An 18682-nucleotide genomic window follows, 5' to 3' on the forward strand; every position below is an offset into this window, starting at 1 on the left:
CTTCTTTCTGTCATTGTGATGCTTCACCTTTTTATTTAAAAAAAACAGCAACAACAAACCAACCCAAAACAAAAAAGCCCAACCCTGTACTACTGAATGAAACAATTTTCAAACTTGCATGTACTAGGAAAAAGCATTGCTTGTTCAGTAGCTCGGAAGAGCCAAAACCCCTTAACTCAAGTGAAAAAATATGGCTGCTCAGTTAAGTGTTTGATTGTACTTAACTCCCTGATGCATTGACTGACAGATGTGCCTAACACGCTCCCGCTTGCAAGAGGGCTGCTTCATTCAGTTTCCTTTTAAATGCCATCAAATTGGCAGGGAAAACAATTGAATCATGTGACTTGATTGCTTAGTGACTGTATAAGCCTTCAATATCAGTTTATAATTGGAAAATAAGTGAGTTGCAGGGCTGAAAGCAAAAACAACTTGTGCAGTTCATGTAGACTTGGTAGAGGAGAGGCAGGCTTTTGTGCGAATAAGTCATGTCAGGATTTTGGTGGTTTTTTTGCTTTAGCTGAAAAAAAGTCTTTGTAATGGTTGGCCCTCATTTCATTTTACACTTCTTAACACTATTATAGATGGTTCCTTAATGGCTTTTAAGTGCAGTCTGAGGGTACAGATTCACATCACGCTTAGCTGCATTACAGATGTGGTGCGGTTATGTCTGGTGTAAATTCATCTGTCCGTCGAGGTTGTTGGTACTTCCATCGATGGTGCCGGGTTCCTTCTTCCCTCCCTTGTGTTGGAGCAGCGGCGTGCCGCTACTGCGGTGAGTCCATTCTGCTGATACAAAAGAAGACTTTTTTGGCGGAAGGGGGGAGTGTTGTTTTCCTGTTGGGTGAGTTCACGAATGCAAACCAGTTGGTGGCTGGGTGGCTCGGGGCTGGCAGCAGCGTGGTGGTGTGGGTGTAAGGGGTGTAGGTATAAGGTGAAATGGCTCTGGGTGGGGCTGCCTGGCAGTGCCGGCAAACCCTCGCCAAGGCTAGGGCAGTGTCACAGCTTTTCCGTCTCTGGCTTTGTCCTCCCGCCACGTACTTCGTGCTTGGGGGACTCTTGTTTGGAGAACCCCACCAGGGGAGAAAAAAGCAAAATTTCCTGTGCAGTGTCAGTTTTTAGCAAGTCAACTCTTTGTTCTGGCTTTCTGCCTTTTTGCATAAAGTGTTATACTGGTGTGAAGGGAAGTGACAGGATCAAACCTGAGGATGAGAGGGCGGGACCTCAGCAAATCCAAAGTATTCTAGTTGTTATTCCCTTAATACTGCAGGTTGAACTAGGTCATGCTGGACCATTTAAACGTGACCAAGCATTAAAACTCAGAATTTGTAATGATCTGCCGTAGATGTTGGGCTAAACAGTACTCCTGTGCTTAAAATTAAGATTAATCCCAATTTTTGTTACAATATCCCCTCCCCCTTTATGTTGCCCTCCCCCAGAAGCCTATCCTTTCTTTCAGTAATGAGATACAAATACTCCCTCTCTCAACTTGATAAGCATGTCCCTCTTGAGTAAGGTCATCGCCTGCTGCAGTTGCTAGGATACTCCGCTGGTGACTTTGGGTTTAGCAACAAAAAAGCCTCAAGAATGTGCTGAACAAGTAGGGAGCACAAGGACAGTTGTAAAAGGAAAGGGGTGTTGGATAGCATCTGAAGGCAAGGGGGATGTCAGGGAAAAAGTGAAAGTTCAGGGGGGAAGTAAAAGATGAGTAAATCTTTAGCCTGTGATTTTTAGGTTGTCTTAGTTGCATAACTGTTGCAGCTGATCTCAGTGAGTTGTGGTTGGGAATGAAATTAAGCTCATGCTGTGTATTTGCAGGGTTGGGTTTTTTGTAGTTGTGCTTACATGAGTCTTAAAGTTTTTTTTTTTTTTTTATTAGATTGGGAGGATGAGTAACTTCTAACTTAATTGTGCAGTACGTTTTAAACTGGGGCAAGGGTATGCAGCATGACATGAATTAGAGCTAGTTATTAATTTAACGCTGTCTGAGGACATCCAGACTGAAAGCATTTTTTTTTTTTTTTTCTGTCTTTGAAGAAGTATGCTTAGCCTGTTTCCTGTTGTTTTAGGTTTGGATTGTTTCTTTTTTTTCTTGTGTGATTTGACAGAGGATTTGTGGATTCAGGTGAAATCTGGCAGGTACTCAGTAACTTAACGGTTATTGTTGAATTGATGTATTTTGACAGATTTTTCAGGCTAGCCTAGTGCAGGATTGCTTCAGCTTTGGCTTCTCTTCAAAGCAGATCACCTTAAGGTAGTATTTGTGGTATTTGGAAGGTCTGAAGGAATAGGTCATTTTGAGCTGTTCTGCAGAAATTGTGAGCTTAGAGTAGAGAAACTTCAATTTTTGGGACTGGTCAGGTTTCAGTGGTTGCTGAAAACCATGTTTCTTCTGTAAGTCTGGATCAGGTGGTAGAAGGGAATGTAAGACTTAGTGTGAAGTCCTCTTTAATTGTGGAAGCAGATGAAAAGAGAAGAGCCAGAAATAGGCAGGGAGAAAGTAAATCCATGATTTGAAGAAGTAAAGTCACACTGGTTACTTTAAGGGTAAGTACAACTGGGAGACTTTGCCCAGTCAATGTGCCTCAGAAAAGTGGTGCTTCCCCCTGGTTGCTCAGGGGAGGTGAAGTTGGGAAATACAAACCCACTGTTTTGAGACCCAGCAGCAGCAGAGTTGACTGTCCAGGTGGTAGAACTTTGCCAGGCTTATTCCGACATGCAGGTTGTTTTCCGTATTTTGCTTTAAGTGTTCCTGCTGTTTCATCAGCCTTCTCTTTGTAGCTTATGGCAGAACCTTCCTCCATGTACATAAGTCTTTTAGCTGCACCACCTGTGGAAAAAGTGTCCTGAAAACTTAAACTTGGGAGTTTGGTCACTCAGCTTCATTCCGCTATCGGTAAGGCAGCTGAGATGAAATATGAGAGAGAGGGATTTAAGATCTATAAAACTCAAGCTCTTTTCTCCAGAAATTGCTTTGTGGATTTAGTTTCCTGAACTATTTTTATGTTTAGTCAGGGACTAAATGGACTAGGAAGGAGGAGACAGTATTTGGAGCAAGGACTGGGAGCCAAATCTCTTCTAGGTGAGTACTTTTGTTCCTGGGTTGTCTTTACTTTCTCTGGCTCCTCTGGCTCCATAAACTGTTATCTTTTCTGTGTAGTAGAAGGGTTTCACTAAGACATGTGATTCTGATTAGCTTAAAGAGCACTGTCCTGGGAAGTATGAAATGCAGGTGTGAACATCTCCTGTGTGAATGTTAAATCTCTGGCTTCGGGGATTAATCAGTGTTCTGCCTAGTGGACTTTGGCTAGTATAGAGAGGCAAGTTTTTATCTTCTCTCTAACCTTTTTGGACTGGGCGTTTTTGCGATTTAAGTAGAGGGATATGTAGTACGTTAATGTCAATAGGTTTGGAAATGTTAGATTTAGAAGTGCTTGATGCTTTTGCTAAGATGGTGTGGGTATTTTTTTTTACTACTTACTGTGAACTGTGCTTTTCTATGAAATTTGTATTGTAGTATTGTATGATAACCACAGAGTGTCAAGCATGGGGAAAAATGTGGTCTGTGGAGCATATTAAACATTAACTGTTTAACACTTTTGATAGTAGCAGGACAGTACTTTGTTAGAAAAAGCTTTGCGATTTGCCTTTATCAGCAGTGGATTATCCTAAAAATCTGAATTCTCTGCAGAGTTGTGCAATTATTACATACTAAAACCAAACCTGCTCTTTGGATACATATTCACTATAGATTTGGGTGCAGTAATGCTGTGCCATTTTTTCTTTTCTTGTTTTGTTCATTGCTGCATGATTATCTTGCTTTTGGTAGTTCATTGCCTGTTGCTTGCTTGTTCCTTCCCCTCATCTCTTGCTTATTCTTACCTCAGGTGAGGTTGCTGTAAAGGTTAAGTGTTCTTTGGTACCTAGGTGCCTGACTAAATTAATAGGATGTGTATTGAGCTAATACGTATTTCAGATTCTGTCTTGAAACATTTAATGAGGATATCTCTATACTTTGGCTGTGAAAGAGAATTTTAGAGTTTCATTCTGACATCAGAAGTCCCCAAATCTGTTGAATTTGCTTTCTAAAGGGAAGACAGCTTTTTTTTTTGTCATTCTATTAAACTTCTGTTTTTCTTCTTTCTTGCCATTGTTCCTTTAATGTTTACTAAGTTAAAGACAACACACTAGTGACCTTTCTTTGTGTTGATTCATGTTGTGTGTCCCATGGAAAAACAGTGAAGCTGAGAAAATAAGTATGACTAGAGCTGGTTGAAAAACTGGAATTGACTCTTTTCCCTTCACTCCCTGTACCCCAAGTTGCTTAGCATGAATTTCTGAAGCCTGATATAACTTCTACAGAAACTGAAGTGGAATTAACCCTGCTTTAGTCTGTGTCAGACCTCATCGGGACCACAGACGCTATGTTTTCCAGATTTTTTGCAGTATGACAAACAGCTTGCCAGAAGTTGTAGAGTTTATGACATGTGGAAAGTTAGATGGACCAAAGCTTCATAGCATTTTTGGCCCAAGTTCCAGAAAGGTATGACTGTAACGAATCATAGAACCAGCTCCTGAGTGCTGTAAAAATTACTAAAATGAGTAATGTCAAATATTCTTTTCCCTTTACTTTTGCAAAGGCAGCTTTTCGTTCACTTACGTCATTAGGAGCACACTGCCTTGGAGAGGCTTGTTTTGGCATTGCTTGAGGATACTGAAGTTTTATGTAGTGAGGAAGCAGGAGAAGATTGTGAGATATTTGTGGGGATTTTAGCCATGAAGGAGACTTACGTTTGTCTTAGATTGTGCCAGTAACCACTGGGAAGTCTCCCTCAGCTGGGCACTCCTCAGTGTGTACCTACTTCAGTGTGTACTCCCTACTTGCCAAGGGTGTAAATTTAAGTTGACTTCCTCAGTTCTACAGGGCCTTATTTCAGAAATGCAGCTTTGAAATAAGACGTTGTAGGACTTCTCTGAGTGGAGGTGGGAAAGGGGATAGTTGTGGAACTTTGCTTTATAACATCATTAGAGCTAGCTGAAAAAAGTAGGAGATTAACTGTGGATGAGAGGCATATTCAGAAGTAAAATGAGGATGGTGGGGAGTTGGTTCTCAAGACTGAAGTTTGTCAAGTGAAAAGATTTGCTCACAGCTACATCTATAATCTGTATTTGAAAGAAGAGTCTAAGCTAAAGCATCTCCTCAGTGCATTTTATAGCTTGTATCTCTCAAAGCACTAACATGCATTTCAGGTTGTCATTGTTATTTACTTCCTAAGGCCTCATTCTGTGAAGAAAAGCACTTACGTATTTACAGCCATTCCTTGTTTACCAGCAGGTATTGGCAAACAAGATGGTTTTTGGTGAACCAGCTAGTAAAGTTGAAATACTGTGCAAATGCAGATTGCAGGTGGATCACATATGGCTTTAAGTACAGCAACATCTCTGAACTCAACTCTTACCTCATGTAGAAGCAGTCTGTATGTCTTTGCAGTTGTGCTGCTTAGTGATTGCCATTTCAGACATCAGTTTGAACCTGGCGGCAGTCCTGTCTTTGTGGTGCATCTCCCCTGCTCCTGCCCCCTCGGTGCATGTCAGCTGCCATACCTTCTGCTGTTCCAGCTGATTGTGTTCCTCTCCTGTTACCCATGTAGGGACGGACTGTGTCTGTTGGATTATGAAACACTTCTGTAACGCAGCACTATCCGATGCCAGAAACAGTCATACCGAGTTTAAATTTACACTTAAATTTGTGTAAGCCAGCAGTCCAGAATTTCAGTGTGTCCTGAATTTTTAACTTCAAATAATAATATACTAAATGCGTAAATAATTCATCTAATGAAAATTTGCTTTCTGTTATTTGTTAGTATATATCATGACTCTCTGTTGGAATGGAGAAAGCTTTGCTCTATGTTAATTTTTCATCTGCTTTCTGTGTTGAAGATTCTTTCATACTAGAAAATGGTTTCCATCACATTCTGTCAAACATTTCATTTTCCCTAGATTATTCTTAAAACTATTAATAGTGTAGTTTGCTAAGCTGTGTTACACTTGAGTGCTATTTGAAGGTATGTTCAGAAGGAAATACAGTTTCTCTAAAGGTGGTACACTGGCTTGCACTCCTTCAGAAATCATGCGAAAAACTTGTTCGGTCACACCGATGTAGTTTGCGATACTCTTGAGGTTCAATTTCCCAGAGAAAGAGTGTTTTATTCCACATTAAGAAACTTAAATCTGAATGCTCAGAATCCAAAATATGTATTGACCTCTTACCTTTTTCTGATGTAAACTTTGTAAGGGATAATACTTATTATTCTGCATTGAGGAATGGTACTTGTCTCTTCTCATCTAGTCACAAAGATTCATTCTTCTGTTTGCCCCAATTGAGTATGGCACATATTCTCCTTGCAAAATATTTGGAGAACAATATACCTGCATTTGGACCAATTACACTTCTGTGTTGATAGTTTTCAGTTGTTTTTTGAGAATCTGTTGCATTCTGAGTTGTAAGCTTTGCAGTGATTTGTCTGCTGCAATTAAAGAATCAGATATTTTAATGCTAAGCATCTTTGAATAAGTGGGATAACTGACTTGAGGAACCCTCATCTTTCTGGTGTTGAAACAAGTCTGAAAAAGGTCTGAAATTTTATCCATGAAACCCTGCTAACCAAAAGAAATACCTTCACTCAGCTTGGTAAAATGTCTGCCTGTCATGTACTAGCAGTTAGATGCCACAGTTAGAGGAGCATACTAGGGGAGTGAAAAGAAATTGAATCTTCCTGATTTGAGTGGAACCTGAAGGAGGTGAAGCTTGGGAAAGCTTGGAGAAAATGTCATCTTGTCACTGTGTGCATTGGCTTCGTATAGATCTTTAATGCAGGTACAGAATTGTTTGTGTTGAACGTGACCTCAGTCATCCAATCTTCTGCTCCAAGCAGAGTCAACACTGAGTGCTTTGCTCTTCTATGTGTCAGCTGTCACTACATCACCTGTCCTATTTTCCTTTTCGATTTTTACTGTTCATGTACTAGTAGAAGCTTTTCATGTTGCATTTAAGTCCTTTGCTTCTTTCAGCTTTGGTTGGGTTTTGACTTCCTTAGCAGGGATGCTGCATGCCTAGGCAATATATCTGTAGTCCTCTCTTGGTAGACTGTTCTTGCTTCCTCCTCCTTAGGCTGTGCTGCTGCTTGATCGGCTTATTTTCCCGAGTGTTGGGGTGTCCTTTTCATGTGGTTAGAAGCAGTTGTCCTTAAATACCTGCCAGCTTTCTTGAGCTCTTTTGCCTTTCAGAACTGGGTCCCACAGAATTCTACCTGCTGAATAATCAGTCTGCCCTTCTGAAGACTGTACTGGATGTGCCTTCCTCACTCCTCTCAGGATTTTAAATGCCAGTGTTTCATGGTCACTACAGGCAAGGCTGCCGTTGTTCCCATCCACAGCACGTTCTTCCTTTTTTTGCTGAAAGCAGTTCCAAGAAAGTATCAAATGGGTTGACCTATTTAGCATCTGTTTTTCCCTGAAATCTTCCAGAAGCCTCCTCGGTTGTTTATGTCCTGCTGTGTTGTCCTTCCAGTAGATGTCAGGAAGGTTAAAGTGTCCCACAATAACCAGTCTCTGTGATTTTAGGATCAGGTGATGTGTGCAAACTTTGACTGCGATGTTGCCCATACAGACCTCTCCTTTAATCCTGACCCGCAAGCTCCTAACCAGCCTGTTGTCCGTCCTGTAGAACAGCTTTTTGTGTTCCGGCTGCTCCTTCGGGTAGAGGGCAATTCACCTGCTGTTCTTTCCTTCCTGGCTTTCTTAAAAAGCCTGTATGCATCCATGATAAAGCTCCAGTCATGCGAGCTATCCCACGTCTCAGTAACTCCGGTGTCATAGTTCTGTGTACAGGTACTTGAGGTGGTTCCCCTTTCAACATTTTATCCTTGCCAAGGTCTCTCTTCCTCCCACCAACCTGACCCATGTACTTAACATGTCTGAATCTCTATTCCCTCCCTTAACTGCAAACTTCTATCACCATTCCCTGATAAACCTCTCATTTAAAGTGTCACCAGATTTGATGAGGATGTTCCTAACCCACTGTCAAGTGGATTCCATCTCTAACTTAGCAACTCTCATTTCTCAGGGGTACTTGTGGCCATAAAAATTAAAACACTGCCTGTAGTGCCAGTCCTGCAGTGAGTTTTTAACTTGCAGGATGTGTCTCCACAAGCCTTTTCCCCTTCTCATGAAAGAGCAAGGAGAACAAATGTCACCTGGGCTCCTATGTCCTTCTTTGCCCCTGGAGTTTTTTAGTCACTCTTGATTTGTTCCAGGTCTCCTTTGTTAATAGCATGGGTGCCTGTGTGAGTAGGTAATAGTAATAGGGGGAAAAAAAGACAATAGTGGTAATAATAATAAGGGGTAGTAGTTTAATAATCAATAGTCCAAGGGTCAGAGGACTCTTGGCAATCTGTCATGCTGAATCTGGCCAAATCTCCTTCACCAGCATATCTGCCAGCAGATGTGTGTGTCTGCTCTGCAGAAGGGAATTTCCAACTAATACTACCTGCCACTCCTTTGTATTGCTAATGCTTAGTTCAAACCCAGCTAGCTCTGACACCTACCTTAATCGAGACGCTTGCTGCTTCTGCCTGTCATTCTAATGTTGACAAAAAAAAAAAAAAAGTGGAAAGTAGCTTTATATGCATGTGTTCTTAAGGTAAGGAAGAGACTGTGGAACACTGGTATAATAAAAATGAGGTGCTGGGAGACATGCAGTAAGAAAGGAACTGAGATTTATGAAAAATTGCTGAGACTTAGAAGGCTCAGACTGATGTTTGGGTATCTCATATCCGCTAATGTGTGCTGCAAGCTTCATGTGCAGGAGTGCTTGTTGAGAGCTATCCTGAGGTTTGTGTTTCATCTTCCATTGACACGTTTACATGTAGTCAATGTGTGTGAACATGCTGCTCGCAATTCAAGAGTTTCAATTTCTGCGTGCGATAAATTTCCGGCAAGTCACTTTAGGCTGCTGGGTTCTGCTTTTTATTTGGCTTATGGTCACTATGTTGTTTCATATGCTTTGAATCAGAGAAATGAGTGCTCAGACTGAAGTGTTTGCTATTTGTGGCTTTTAAAGCACTTGAAGCGAGCTGCCATTGATAGGCAGGACTATTGTGGCCTCGTTTCCTGAAATGTAGTACTTAGAGCTTTTAACATAATTTTTCTTCCTCATTCCCAGTGTACTTGTTGCTTTTCTCAGTGTTCTGCCATCTGAAGGAGAAACAGGTTGTGTAACGTCCACGTTGAAATTATACTCGCATGGAGTTGTCTGGCAATGAAGAGGCAAGAGATAATTGAATAATCTAATGCTTCTTTGCTATGTCAGAACAAATTAATAACTTCAGGGACTTCTAGTTGCACTGGACTGTTATTTCTGGTTTTGTGTTTGGTTGAAATTGTCAGAGATGAACAATTTAAAACATGGATTGTACAAGTCCTATTTGTTTAGAAAATTAGTCAAAGAAATCAACATATGAATACTCGTCTGTCCACTTTGTTTTGGCTATGTTGTGTGTTTCAGCAGGTGTCAACTAAAACCCAGATGTTTTATACTTTTTAGTAGTACAGATGTGTGGTAGCATTTCCAGAGCATGAATTCTGTTATCCACTACCCACTGTGAAGAGGCAGATGCCATTGTGTTCCTCTTCCCTGAATTACTGAACACTTTCTGAAATCCTCAGTGGGTCCCCTCGCAGGGAGGGGAGAGCGAATGTATGTTCTGTGGTCATCTGTTGTGGAACTTAAGTGACAAAGTAACTGTTATTGGAGATGCTGTCACAGAGCAGAAGTTCTGCTTCAGTGATTAACTCTTACTTCAGAATGAAAGCTTTTAATTTCCTGGGTTACAGATTTGAGGCTTTTAAGGAGGTAACTTCGTAATGTATTTCATCATCAGTCACTAAACTGTACTTGCCATTCCATCTCACTCCTTTAATATAGTAAAATGATAATGCAGAAATGCAATTTGGGGAAGAATTTAAGATGATTGTATTACAGTTCCCTAATGAGGCAGTGGTGGGGGGAGGGGAACAGAAGAGTATGGAAATCACTGAAAAAATAGATCAGGAATTTGCATTCTTTGCTGCTCTGCTTTATGGAAACATGAATGTACTCTGAATCTACCCATTTCTAGAGATGATGGCTAGTAGTAATACTGTCTTTCCTTATGCAAAGCTGACCAAACTTAAGGATTATGCTGTAATATATTTCACTTGTCAAATGACCTTTTTAAAGCGATTTAGAATGGCTAGTTTTACACATGGAAATCTGAAAGGAACCTTTGGAAGGGGATAGCATCTGTGGCAAGTCAACCAGTATTCACAGAGATCAGTATCATTTAGGAAATAATATTAATTCAACATAGTAGCAGAGAATTAGTTGCTCAGATATATTTACTGTGGTCAAAAAAAAAGAGGTGTTACAAACCTGTTAGAACTACCTTTGAAAAGATGTACATGGTTTGGTAAGAAACATTGCACCTGAATCTCTTTTGTACCTCAGATTGATGTTTCTTGTTTTTTTTTCTGGAATGGAGGTATTGCCATGCAAAGTAATACCATGAATGGCAGGAAGTTAAATAATCCTGCCTAATTTGTAACTGTGTGTTTGTTATTAACAATTGTGAAGGTCTTTTCTTAGAGGCTTTTGTCTGTAATTTAGTATGTCAGGTGCTTTCTCTTTCTGAATGATTTTTTTTTTTAAATACCTGCTCAAGAGCCCTTTGTTTTGACATCAGGAAAAGAATCCAAAGACTTGATGCAGAGCAAAATTTTAGTAAGGTAGAAGGATAGCTGTTGCAGTCTGATCTACTGCAGAAAAGCGCTAGAGCTTCTCTACTATATGGAAACGTGCAAGTTAGATAATAACTTGAGCTAGCATAGAAGTACAAGTTAGAGCATAAATAATAATTTTTAATTTTATTTCATCTGAGGCTACAATACTACGGATGCACCAAACCAATCTATCGTCTTCACACTGGCCACTCTTCTTGGGCTTTGCATCTGTTGTGGCTGTGGTAACATCTGTGACTGTCTAGCTATGATGGGCAGCAACCTACACACATCAAATGACTGAAAATCTGAGCTTGGTACCCAGGAAGGTGGACAAAACAGTGGACATACAAATGCCAAACCTGCTTCTGTAACAAGCAGAAGGAGCTTTTCACTTCCTGATTGCCATGTATGCGTCTATACACTTGACGAGGGAAGCCTATGTATGTTGTAAAAAAGGGGGAATCTTGCTTCAGGCCTTTTGAGTAAGTCTGTTTGGGTCACTGTATAGATTCTTTTTCAGGGTTGAATTAAGGAAAATTTGTTGTTTGGAAACATGTTTTGCTTAGAGGCATGCAGATAAGGATTGCACGTTTTTTTTGAGGAGTAAGACAAGCAGAAAGGGCAAACTGATCTAAAAACTCATTGAGCTTTTTGGAAAGGATTCATTTGTTTACCCTGTGTAGATAGAACAGCCCTTATACATCAAGACTTAACTTGATTTAACCCAAGATTTCACAATAATTCTGTCCATCCTGGCAGATTTCATCACTGTTCCATGCCCTCATTTTACCAATGAGGGAGTAGTGGTAGGGTGATTTTCTAATAACTTGAAAAACCTGCTGCTGAAAATTTTTATTTATTTAGCTTTGTATGGACTTGAATTATACAAAAAACTTGTATGGTTTGAAAGATACAATTGCCTGTTGGACATGATGCCAGGTGAACAGTACACGACTTTGCATTGTGTTCAGTAACATACTGCACAGGATCTCTTCAGCGGTGACAAGTGTGACTAATGACATGATTTCTCTACAGGAAGAGTATACGATGGATTTGAATATAAACCAATATATAATAGAACACTTACAGTGAAAACTACATGAGAAGTGTTTTTAAAACAAAAATATATTTTTATAGGTCTAACAAGAAGCCTAAGCATAACTTCAGTGGACCAAACAATGTTTGAAAAAGCACAAGGAGAGAAAGTTACGTTGCCGTGTACTTTTGTACTCTCAGCAGAAGATGAAGGCCCACTAGATATTGAGTGGGTATTGATACCAGCAGATAATCGAAAGAAGGAACAAATAGTAAGTACAGACTTTTTTGGACAGTGTTAATTCAACTGTTTGAGTAGGTCAATGTATGAACTTTGTTACTGACTTTTTAAACTTCCACCTTTTCGGGTTGGGATGCTTGCGATCTTAAATTACTTTGAAGCACTAGTCATATGAAATACAGTGGAAGTTTTGGAATAGCAGATTAAGTGTGAAGTGTGAAGAAACTATAAACTTGTTTTCTAAAGGAGAACTCCAAAAATCCTTCAGTTACAGAAAATAAACTGTGCTGTTGTACTTGCATTATTTTCCTGATTGAAAATTGATTTATGGGAATTTGGTTTTAAATATTTTAACTTTTTTCGTTAGTTATTAATTCTCTTCTTTCTTTGGGAGCCTTAGCCAAAAGGTGGCTCCTCTTAGTAGAGAGGTGTGACAGAATGAAGATTAGAGCAATTTAGACAGTTTTCTTTCAGTTAGAAGTCAATGCTGACATGCTGCTACTTGGACAGGTGTTTGGTTGGAGTGTTCATTAGGGTCCTGTGTGTGATATTTTGAAGATTGAGATATTTGGCTATGTCATGCCTCTGGGATTATTGAAAACAGTAGAAAGAAAATGTCAAGAATCTGAAGATACCGAATTATTTTGAATGTTTAAATGCCAAGTGGATTTCTGAATCGTATTTCTTTTTTGATAGATAATTATGTATGCTGTAGACAGGATTTATAATAATTATTATGCTGCTATGACTGGGCGGATGCAGTTTACTAATCCTGATCCCATATCTGGTGACGGTTCATTGGATATCCTGAATTTAAAGGCAGCAGACACTGGCACATACCAGTGCAAAGTGAAGAAGGCTCCTGGAGTTCAAAGCCAAAAAATACAGTTGACTGTACTTGGTAAGATAATGTTTTTCTTGAATTTTCAGTGACATTTCTTATGTGTTTATTCCATCCTATATTTGATATATAAGATGAAAACTTCTGTCGGGCAAGGTTGTACTGAATCTATGATGATGCATCCATTATTGAGACTTTGTGGGGGGTGGTTGTCATTCTGTTCGGGGGGGATGAAGGGAATAATATTCAGAATAATGAGCATTTAAAAAAATTCTACATGTGGCTTGTATTTCATAGAAAGTCTTCCCATGCACAGAAATGGTTTGTTGCACAAGCTTTGTCTTTAGCAAAATGACCTACTAGAACACAACTAGCAAGCATTTTTATTGTGACTGTTTGTCGTGGTTTAGCCCCAGCCAGCAACTAAGCACCATGCAGCTGCTCGCTCACTCCCCCTACCCCGATGGGATGGGGAGAGAATTGGAGGAGTAAGAGTGAGAAACACTCCTGGGTTGAGATAAGAACAGTTTAATAATTGAAATAAAGTAAAATGGTAATGATAATAATAACAATATAATAATAATATACAAAGCAAGTGATGCACAATGCAATCACTCACCACCTGCCGACCGATACCCAGACAGTTCCCGAGCAGCGATCGCTGCCCCCCAGCCAACCCCCTCCCCAGTTTCTATACTGAGCATGATGTCACATGGTATGGAATAGCCCTTTGGTCAGTTTGGATCAACTCTTCTGGCTGTGCCCCCTCCCAGTTTCTTGTGCCCCTGGCAGAGCATGGGAAGCTGAAAATGTCCTTGCCTAGCATAAGCAGTACTTGGCAACAACTAGAAACATCAGTGTGTTATCAACATTCTTCTCCTACTAAATCCAAAACACAGCACTATGCCTGCTACTAGGAAGAAAATTAACTCTATCACAGCCGAAACCAGGACACTATTATTAATCCAGTAATACTTTGTTTATTAGTAAAGCCAGCAAGAACTAAATGTTCCATTGAAGGATCACAGGAGATTGGAAGAGACATTACCTTGAAATGTGCATCACAAGAAGGATCCCCACTTTTGTCTTATGACTGGAGAAGAGTATCTGGCACACGGGAACTTCCTGCTACTTCCATGCTGAGTACTGTCAAACTTAATCTTTATTATTCTGAAATACTTAAGCAAGATTGCATTCATATTTTTGGCTTATCTTGACTTGCAAGCATCTCATGCTTAATTTTAGTACAGACCAATCAAGATAAGTGTCACTTCTACCGTCTCACTGGATAGTAAAACTGTCTTTGAAACAAGTTGGGTTTTTGTTTGGGTGTTTTTGTGGGTTGGTGTTTTGGGTTTTTTTTTATTCATGGTGGTAAATGTTTCAAGCTTTAAGTTGAGTTTCTTACCGTTAGGCTGCAGAATCATGCTTATCTGTGCGTGAGTGTTATGAGTTCTCTTGCTTGGTGGTGTTGGCTGCTTTTGTGCTCAGGTGGACAGTGGGGAAGAGTCAGAACAGAGTCTGGACCAGTGGTTAGATCTGCCTTCAGGGAAGTGGAGATAAAAAGCTTGAATTGTATTAGAGATTGAACTGAGGTCTTCACTTTCTGATCAAGTGACAGAACTTCTTCCTTAAAGAGGGGTACAAGTCTTTAGAAGAAAAGCTGTCCAGAGTAAAGGAGAAGGCTTACCTCTTACTACAAGAGCTGACATCCAGGAAAGAGTTATATGTTATGAATTTTGCCTGATGGATCCCAAATTATTGTAGTGGTGGTACTGGAATTTTATTGTGGGAACATAAGTGTAGAAGGTTGCTTTGTGAAAGTTATTCCAGAATATTTTTTTTTTTAATACTGCTCAGTACCAATTCTTTTTGATCTTCTTTGTAGTTAATGAAAATGTTAAACCTTGAGGTGATGCATTTTCCTTGTGGATGAAGCAGTTTAAGAATCTGCATATTTTAACTCTGATTGTGCAGGACATGGAGGACAAAGTGTATCATGTGTCTAAAAGCAGCTAAAGTGAATGCCTAGGGGAGAGGGAGTTAAGAACTTGTGTGGTTCTTCCTCATAGGGATCTCCTGTCCTCCCTTAACTTACGCCTTAGGAAATTCAGATGTGGTTTCAGTTTAATTGATTTAAAACAAACAAAAACTGACTTCTGTGAACTTTGCCAGTCTCCTTTAAACTTTTGTTGTCTGTTAGAATCTGTACTATCTTAGAACACAGATCTCTAAAAATCAGCTACATGTGAAGAACCTCGTAATGTTCTTCATTTTGATCTTACCTCCTGGTAGTGCTGTTTGATATCTCTTACTTATTGTTTTAACAGTGAAGAGCTGATCACGAATGTCCTTCTCTGAACCACTTAAGATCATAAGCTTCTGTTCTTATTCCCCTTCTTTCTCCACATCCCAGATTTGTCCCATGGTAACAAAAAAATCAACAGTATCAGTGCTGGACAAGACTGAGGAAGTATGCAGAAATGGCATGTAACTCGATAAAACAGTGCTTGCTTTGAGCTTGTGAATATAGGTTTGGGGACACTGAACTTGTTCTGAAGAACTTAGATACTACCTAACTTCTTGTTCAGCAGGAAGAGCAAAGTATTTGTGTGGCTCCTGTGATGTAGTCTCTTGCAGTGCTGATGGCAAATCTGTTAGCAATTCAAGCATGCAAACCATCTGAAGTTCATATAGTAGAATTTCACAAAGGTAGCGGTCAATGGTTTTGAAAGCCCTGGGGAAATGCTCTTTTTGTTTTCACTGATTCATTTCTCCTACTCTGCCAGCATAGCTGGACTTAACTGGTCACCCATTGGAGTGCAGTGTTAGGTTAGATGCATCTCATGTTGAATATGGGTTCTGCAGGCATCTGAGCTGGTTATGTAGAATTGTTTTAGGCAGAGAGACGAGAGGGAGGTACTTCTGGGATGCAGTTAATCTTTTGTATTTTAGAATTCTACGTTAAGATGAGAGAATTTGCCACTTGAAGCATCTGTTCCTTTCCGTTGACAGAGCAATTAGTCTATAGGCTTAATATTAAGTCAAACACTGAGGAATAAATTTCTAACAGGGTAAGAGGCTTTTACAAATAATAGCATTTTGCAGTGCGATAGACTTCTGCTTTTATTTGGGTATTTTTAATACAGCATTTTTTTAGTTAAGATTTCATCTATGTGCTGGATTAATAAACCTTTAGCATTGAATAGGAATTAAACTTCGGAAAATGGTAAAGCTTTACCTTTTGTTGTTTGTAGATAAAAATACAGGGGAACTTCTCTTGAAAAATGCCTCTCAAGACTATTCTGGTACATACAATTGTGTTGCCTCAAACAGAGTTGGCACGGATGAATGTTCTGTTGAGCTGAATGTCACCCCTCGTAAGTGTTTGCTGTGTAATGGTCACATAGTGTTTTTGTGTTAAAACTGAATAATCTCATTTCTCTAAACTCCTAAAAGGTTAAAAAACCAACCCTGTTGTGTAACTGATAGTAGCCACTTCAAGTCTTTACTTCCCAAAATGTTGCTTTTTATGCAGAAAGCTGTAACTCTTCTTATTGTTTTAAATGATCATGTGGAAGCATACTGTTTTTAATGTTGAGTTGAGAGAAAAGTAGTTGGACATTTAAGTTTGACACTTAACAAACTGTATTGTTACTTATCTATCCTAGCTATAAATACAGCTGGTATAATTGCTGGAGCTATTATAGGAACTCTGCTGGGTCTTTCTGTACTGGCTTTTCTCATCTTCAGTTGCTGTAAGAAACACAGGGAGAAGAAATATGAGAAAGAAGTACATCATGAGATCAGGTAACAATGTATTTCTAATATCTGAGCAGTATTATTTGAAATTAACTTTTAAATGTGTATTTCTGCAAGTAAGATACTTAGTTGAGATTTCTGTCTTAATCTGGAAAGCTTATTAACATACTAACAGCTTGTCAGACAACTTTTTGTTTTGAATATGGTGCAGATAGTCATGTCTAATTTCAGTAAAGATTTTAAAGGCAATGAACACTTGAATTTTTTTTTTTAATTAAAGTAATATGTGAGCCTCTTTTGGCTACTGTGTCACAATAGAAAGAAACAAACTGAAAATTTGTTTTGTAAGCTCCCACATGGTAACAGTGACTGAACTCTTGTTCTGCAACGTTTTTTTTTGTTTGTTTCAGAGAAGATGTTCTACCTCCAAAAAGTCGCAGTTCAACAGCCCGCAGCTACATAGGCAGCAATCGTTCTTCACTGGGTTCAATGTCTCCCTCAAATATGGAAGGATATACCAAAACTCCATATAGCCAAGTCCCAAGTGAAGACTTTGAACGTACTCCTGGTCAAAACCCAACATTTGCACCTTCAAAGGTAGCTGCACCTAATTTAAGTAGAATGGGAGCTGTTCCTGTGATGATTCCAGCACAAAGCAAAGATGGGTCCATAGTATAAAATATTATTAATTTAAATGCTGTTTTTTAAGTGTTCATTGTAAGTATTAGAGAAAACTACATGTTTCATCCCCCATTTAAACAATAGCATGCAATTTTCCTTCAAGAAAATGAACAAGTTAGTTTGAAAAGCCACCAATTCTGATTTTTAATCTTTAACTTGTTAGTATGTGACAGTTGAACTATTTGCTAAAAGCATTGAAGTTCCTAAATAAATATTGGACACTGAAGGTATGTGGACCTCTGGTAGGTTGCTGAAGAGACACTGTCAGCTGATACGCAGTTCTGAATATGTAACAGCAAGGCACAAGTGAGAAGTAACAAAAGCAGTTCATATGTAGACCATGAAGTTTCTCAGAGTTCCTGAAACTTGATCCTCAATTTTGGAATAACAGAAATATTTTAACTTGGCCACTGTCTGATGTAGTTGCAGGGGGCTGAAATACTGAAGATGACTTTGAATTCTGTTCAAACTCTTATTTTTGCAGTTCTTTAACTTGGTAATGTTTGGAGCACTTCTTGAGCTCTTATTTCAGGGGCTACCAGTTATTTGATTGGTTCAATTAATTTAATGAATCTGTTCTGAATTTAAAATTTCAGTGAGTGGAAATGTGAGAGTGGACCTTGCAAACTCTTTGAAATGTCAATTTTTCTGTAATAACTAGTTCTAGTCATGTCAGATAACTTAATACTTACGTTATCTGATGCAAGAGGTCCTATCAGGTTGTTGGTCGTGGTATCTAAGCTTTAAAAACTATAGAACAACTGTTACTGTCACAGTAAGAATGAATATGTATCTCTGTACAGGTCTTAAGTTAATTGTACCTTGCATTTTCCAAAGCCTGTTTAGATTCTAAGGCAGTGCTCGTACTTTTTTCCAAACCAATTACCTAGAAGCTCCATGGGCTTTTAATGAAAGCTGTTAAGTAACCGCTACTTGTTATCTGTCCTCTTGCTGTAACATCACTTGGAAACATCTTTTCCCGTATACATATAAGCAGTAGTTAGCCTTTACTTAAGATACTAATATCTTTCTGTATGAATTTGCAAAGTTAAAGCTCGTTTCTCCTTGCTTCTTCAACAGCCCTAAATATTCTTACTAACAGACATTTAGACTTTTAAGAGCAAGAGTTTCTTGCAACCAGAATCTGAAAGGAAATAGTTATCCAGAATTGTTGATACAAATCTCATGTTTCAAGATTAAAACCCCTTCTTCCCAGTTTTGCAAACTTAAAGCATTACAGGAGGAACAGAACAATTCCTTATCTTACTTTCACGCATACTTAAGGACTTCTAATAGCTTCTGATGAA

The 18682-nt window shown here is 39.2% G+C and overlaps 1 protein-coding gene across 1 annotated transcript; it reads left to right on the top strand.

The window, feature by feature from the left end:
* Positions 1-11960: 11960 nt before the first annotated feature.
* CXADR (CXADR cell adhesion molecule) lies at positions 11961-17372 on the top strand. Its single transcript, XM_009482537.2, has 6 exons — positions 11961-12122; positions 12788-12992; positions 13920-14075; positions 16190-16312; positions 16604-16742; positions 17105-17372. The coding sequence occupies exons 1-6, from the start codon at positions 11994-11996 to the stop codon at positions 17370-17372; spliced, it is 1020 nt and encodes a 339-aa protein (XP_009480812.1). The 5' UTR covers positions 11961-11993.
* Positions 17373-18682: the final 1310 nt, after the last annotated feature.

The sequence above is a fragment of the Pelecanus crispus genome, chromosome 1 (genome assembly GCF_030463565.1).
Source record: "Pelecanus crispus isolate bPelCri1 chromosome 1, bPelCri1.pri, whole genome shotgun sequence".
NCBI lineage: Eukaryota > Metazoa > Chordata > Aves > Pelecaniformes > Pelecanidae > Pelecanus > Pelecanus crispus.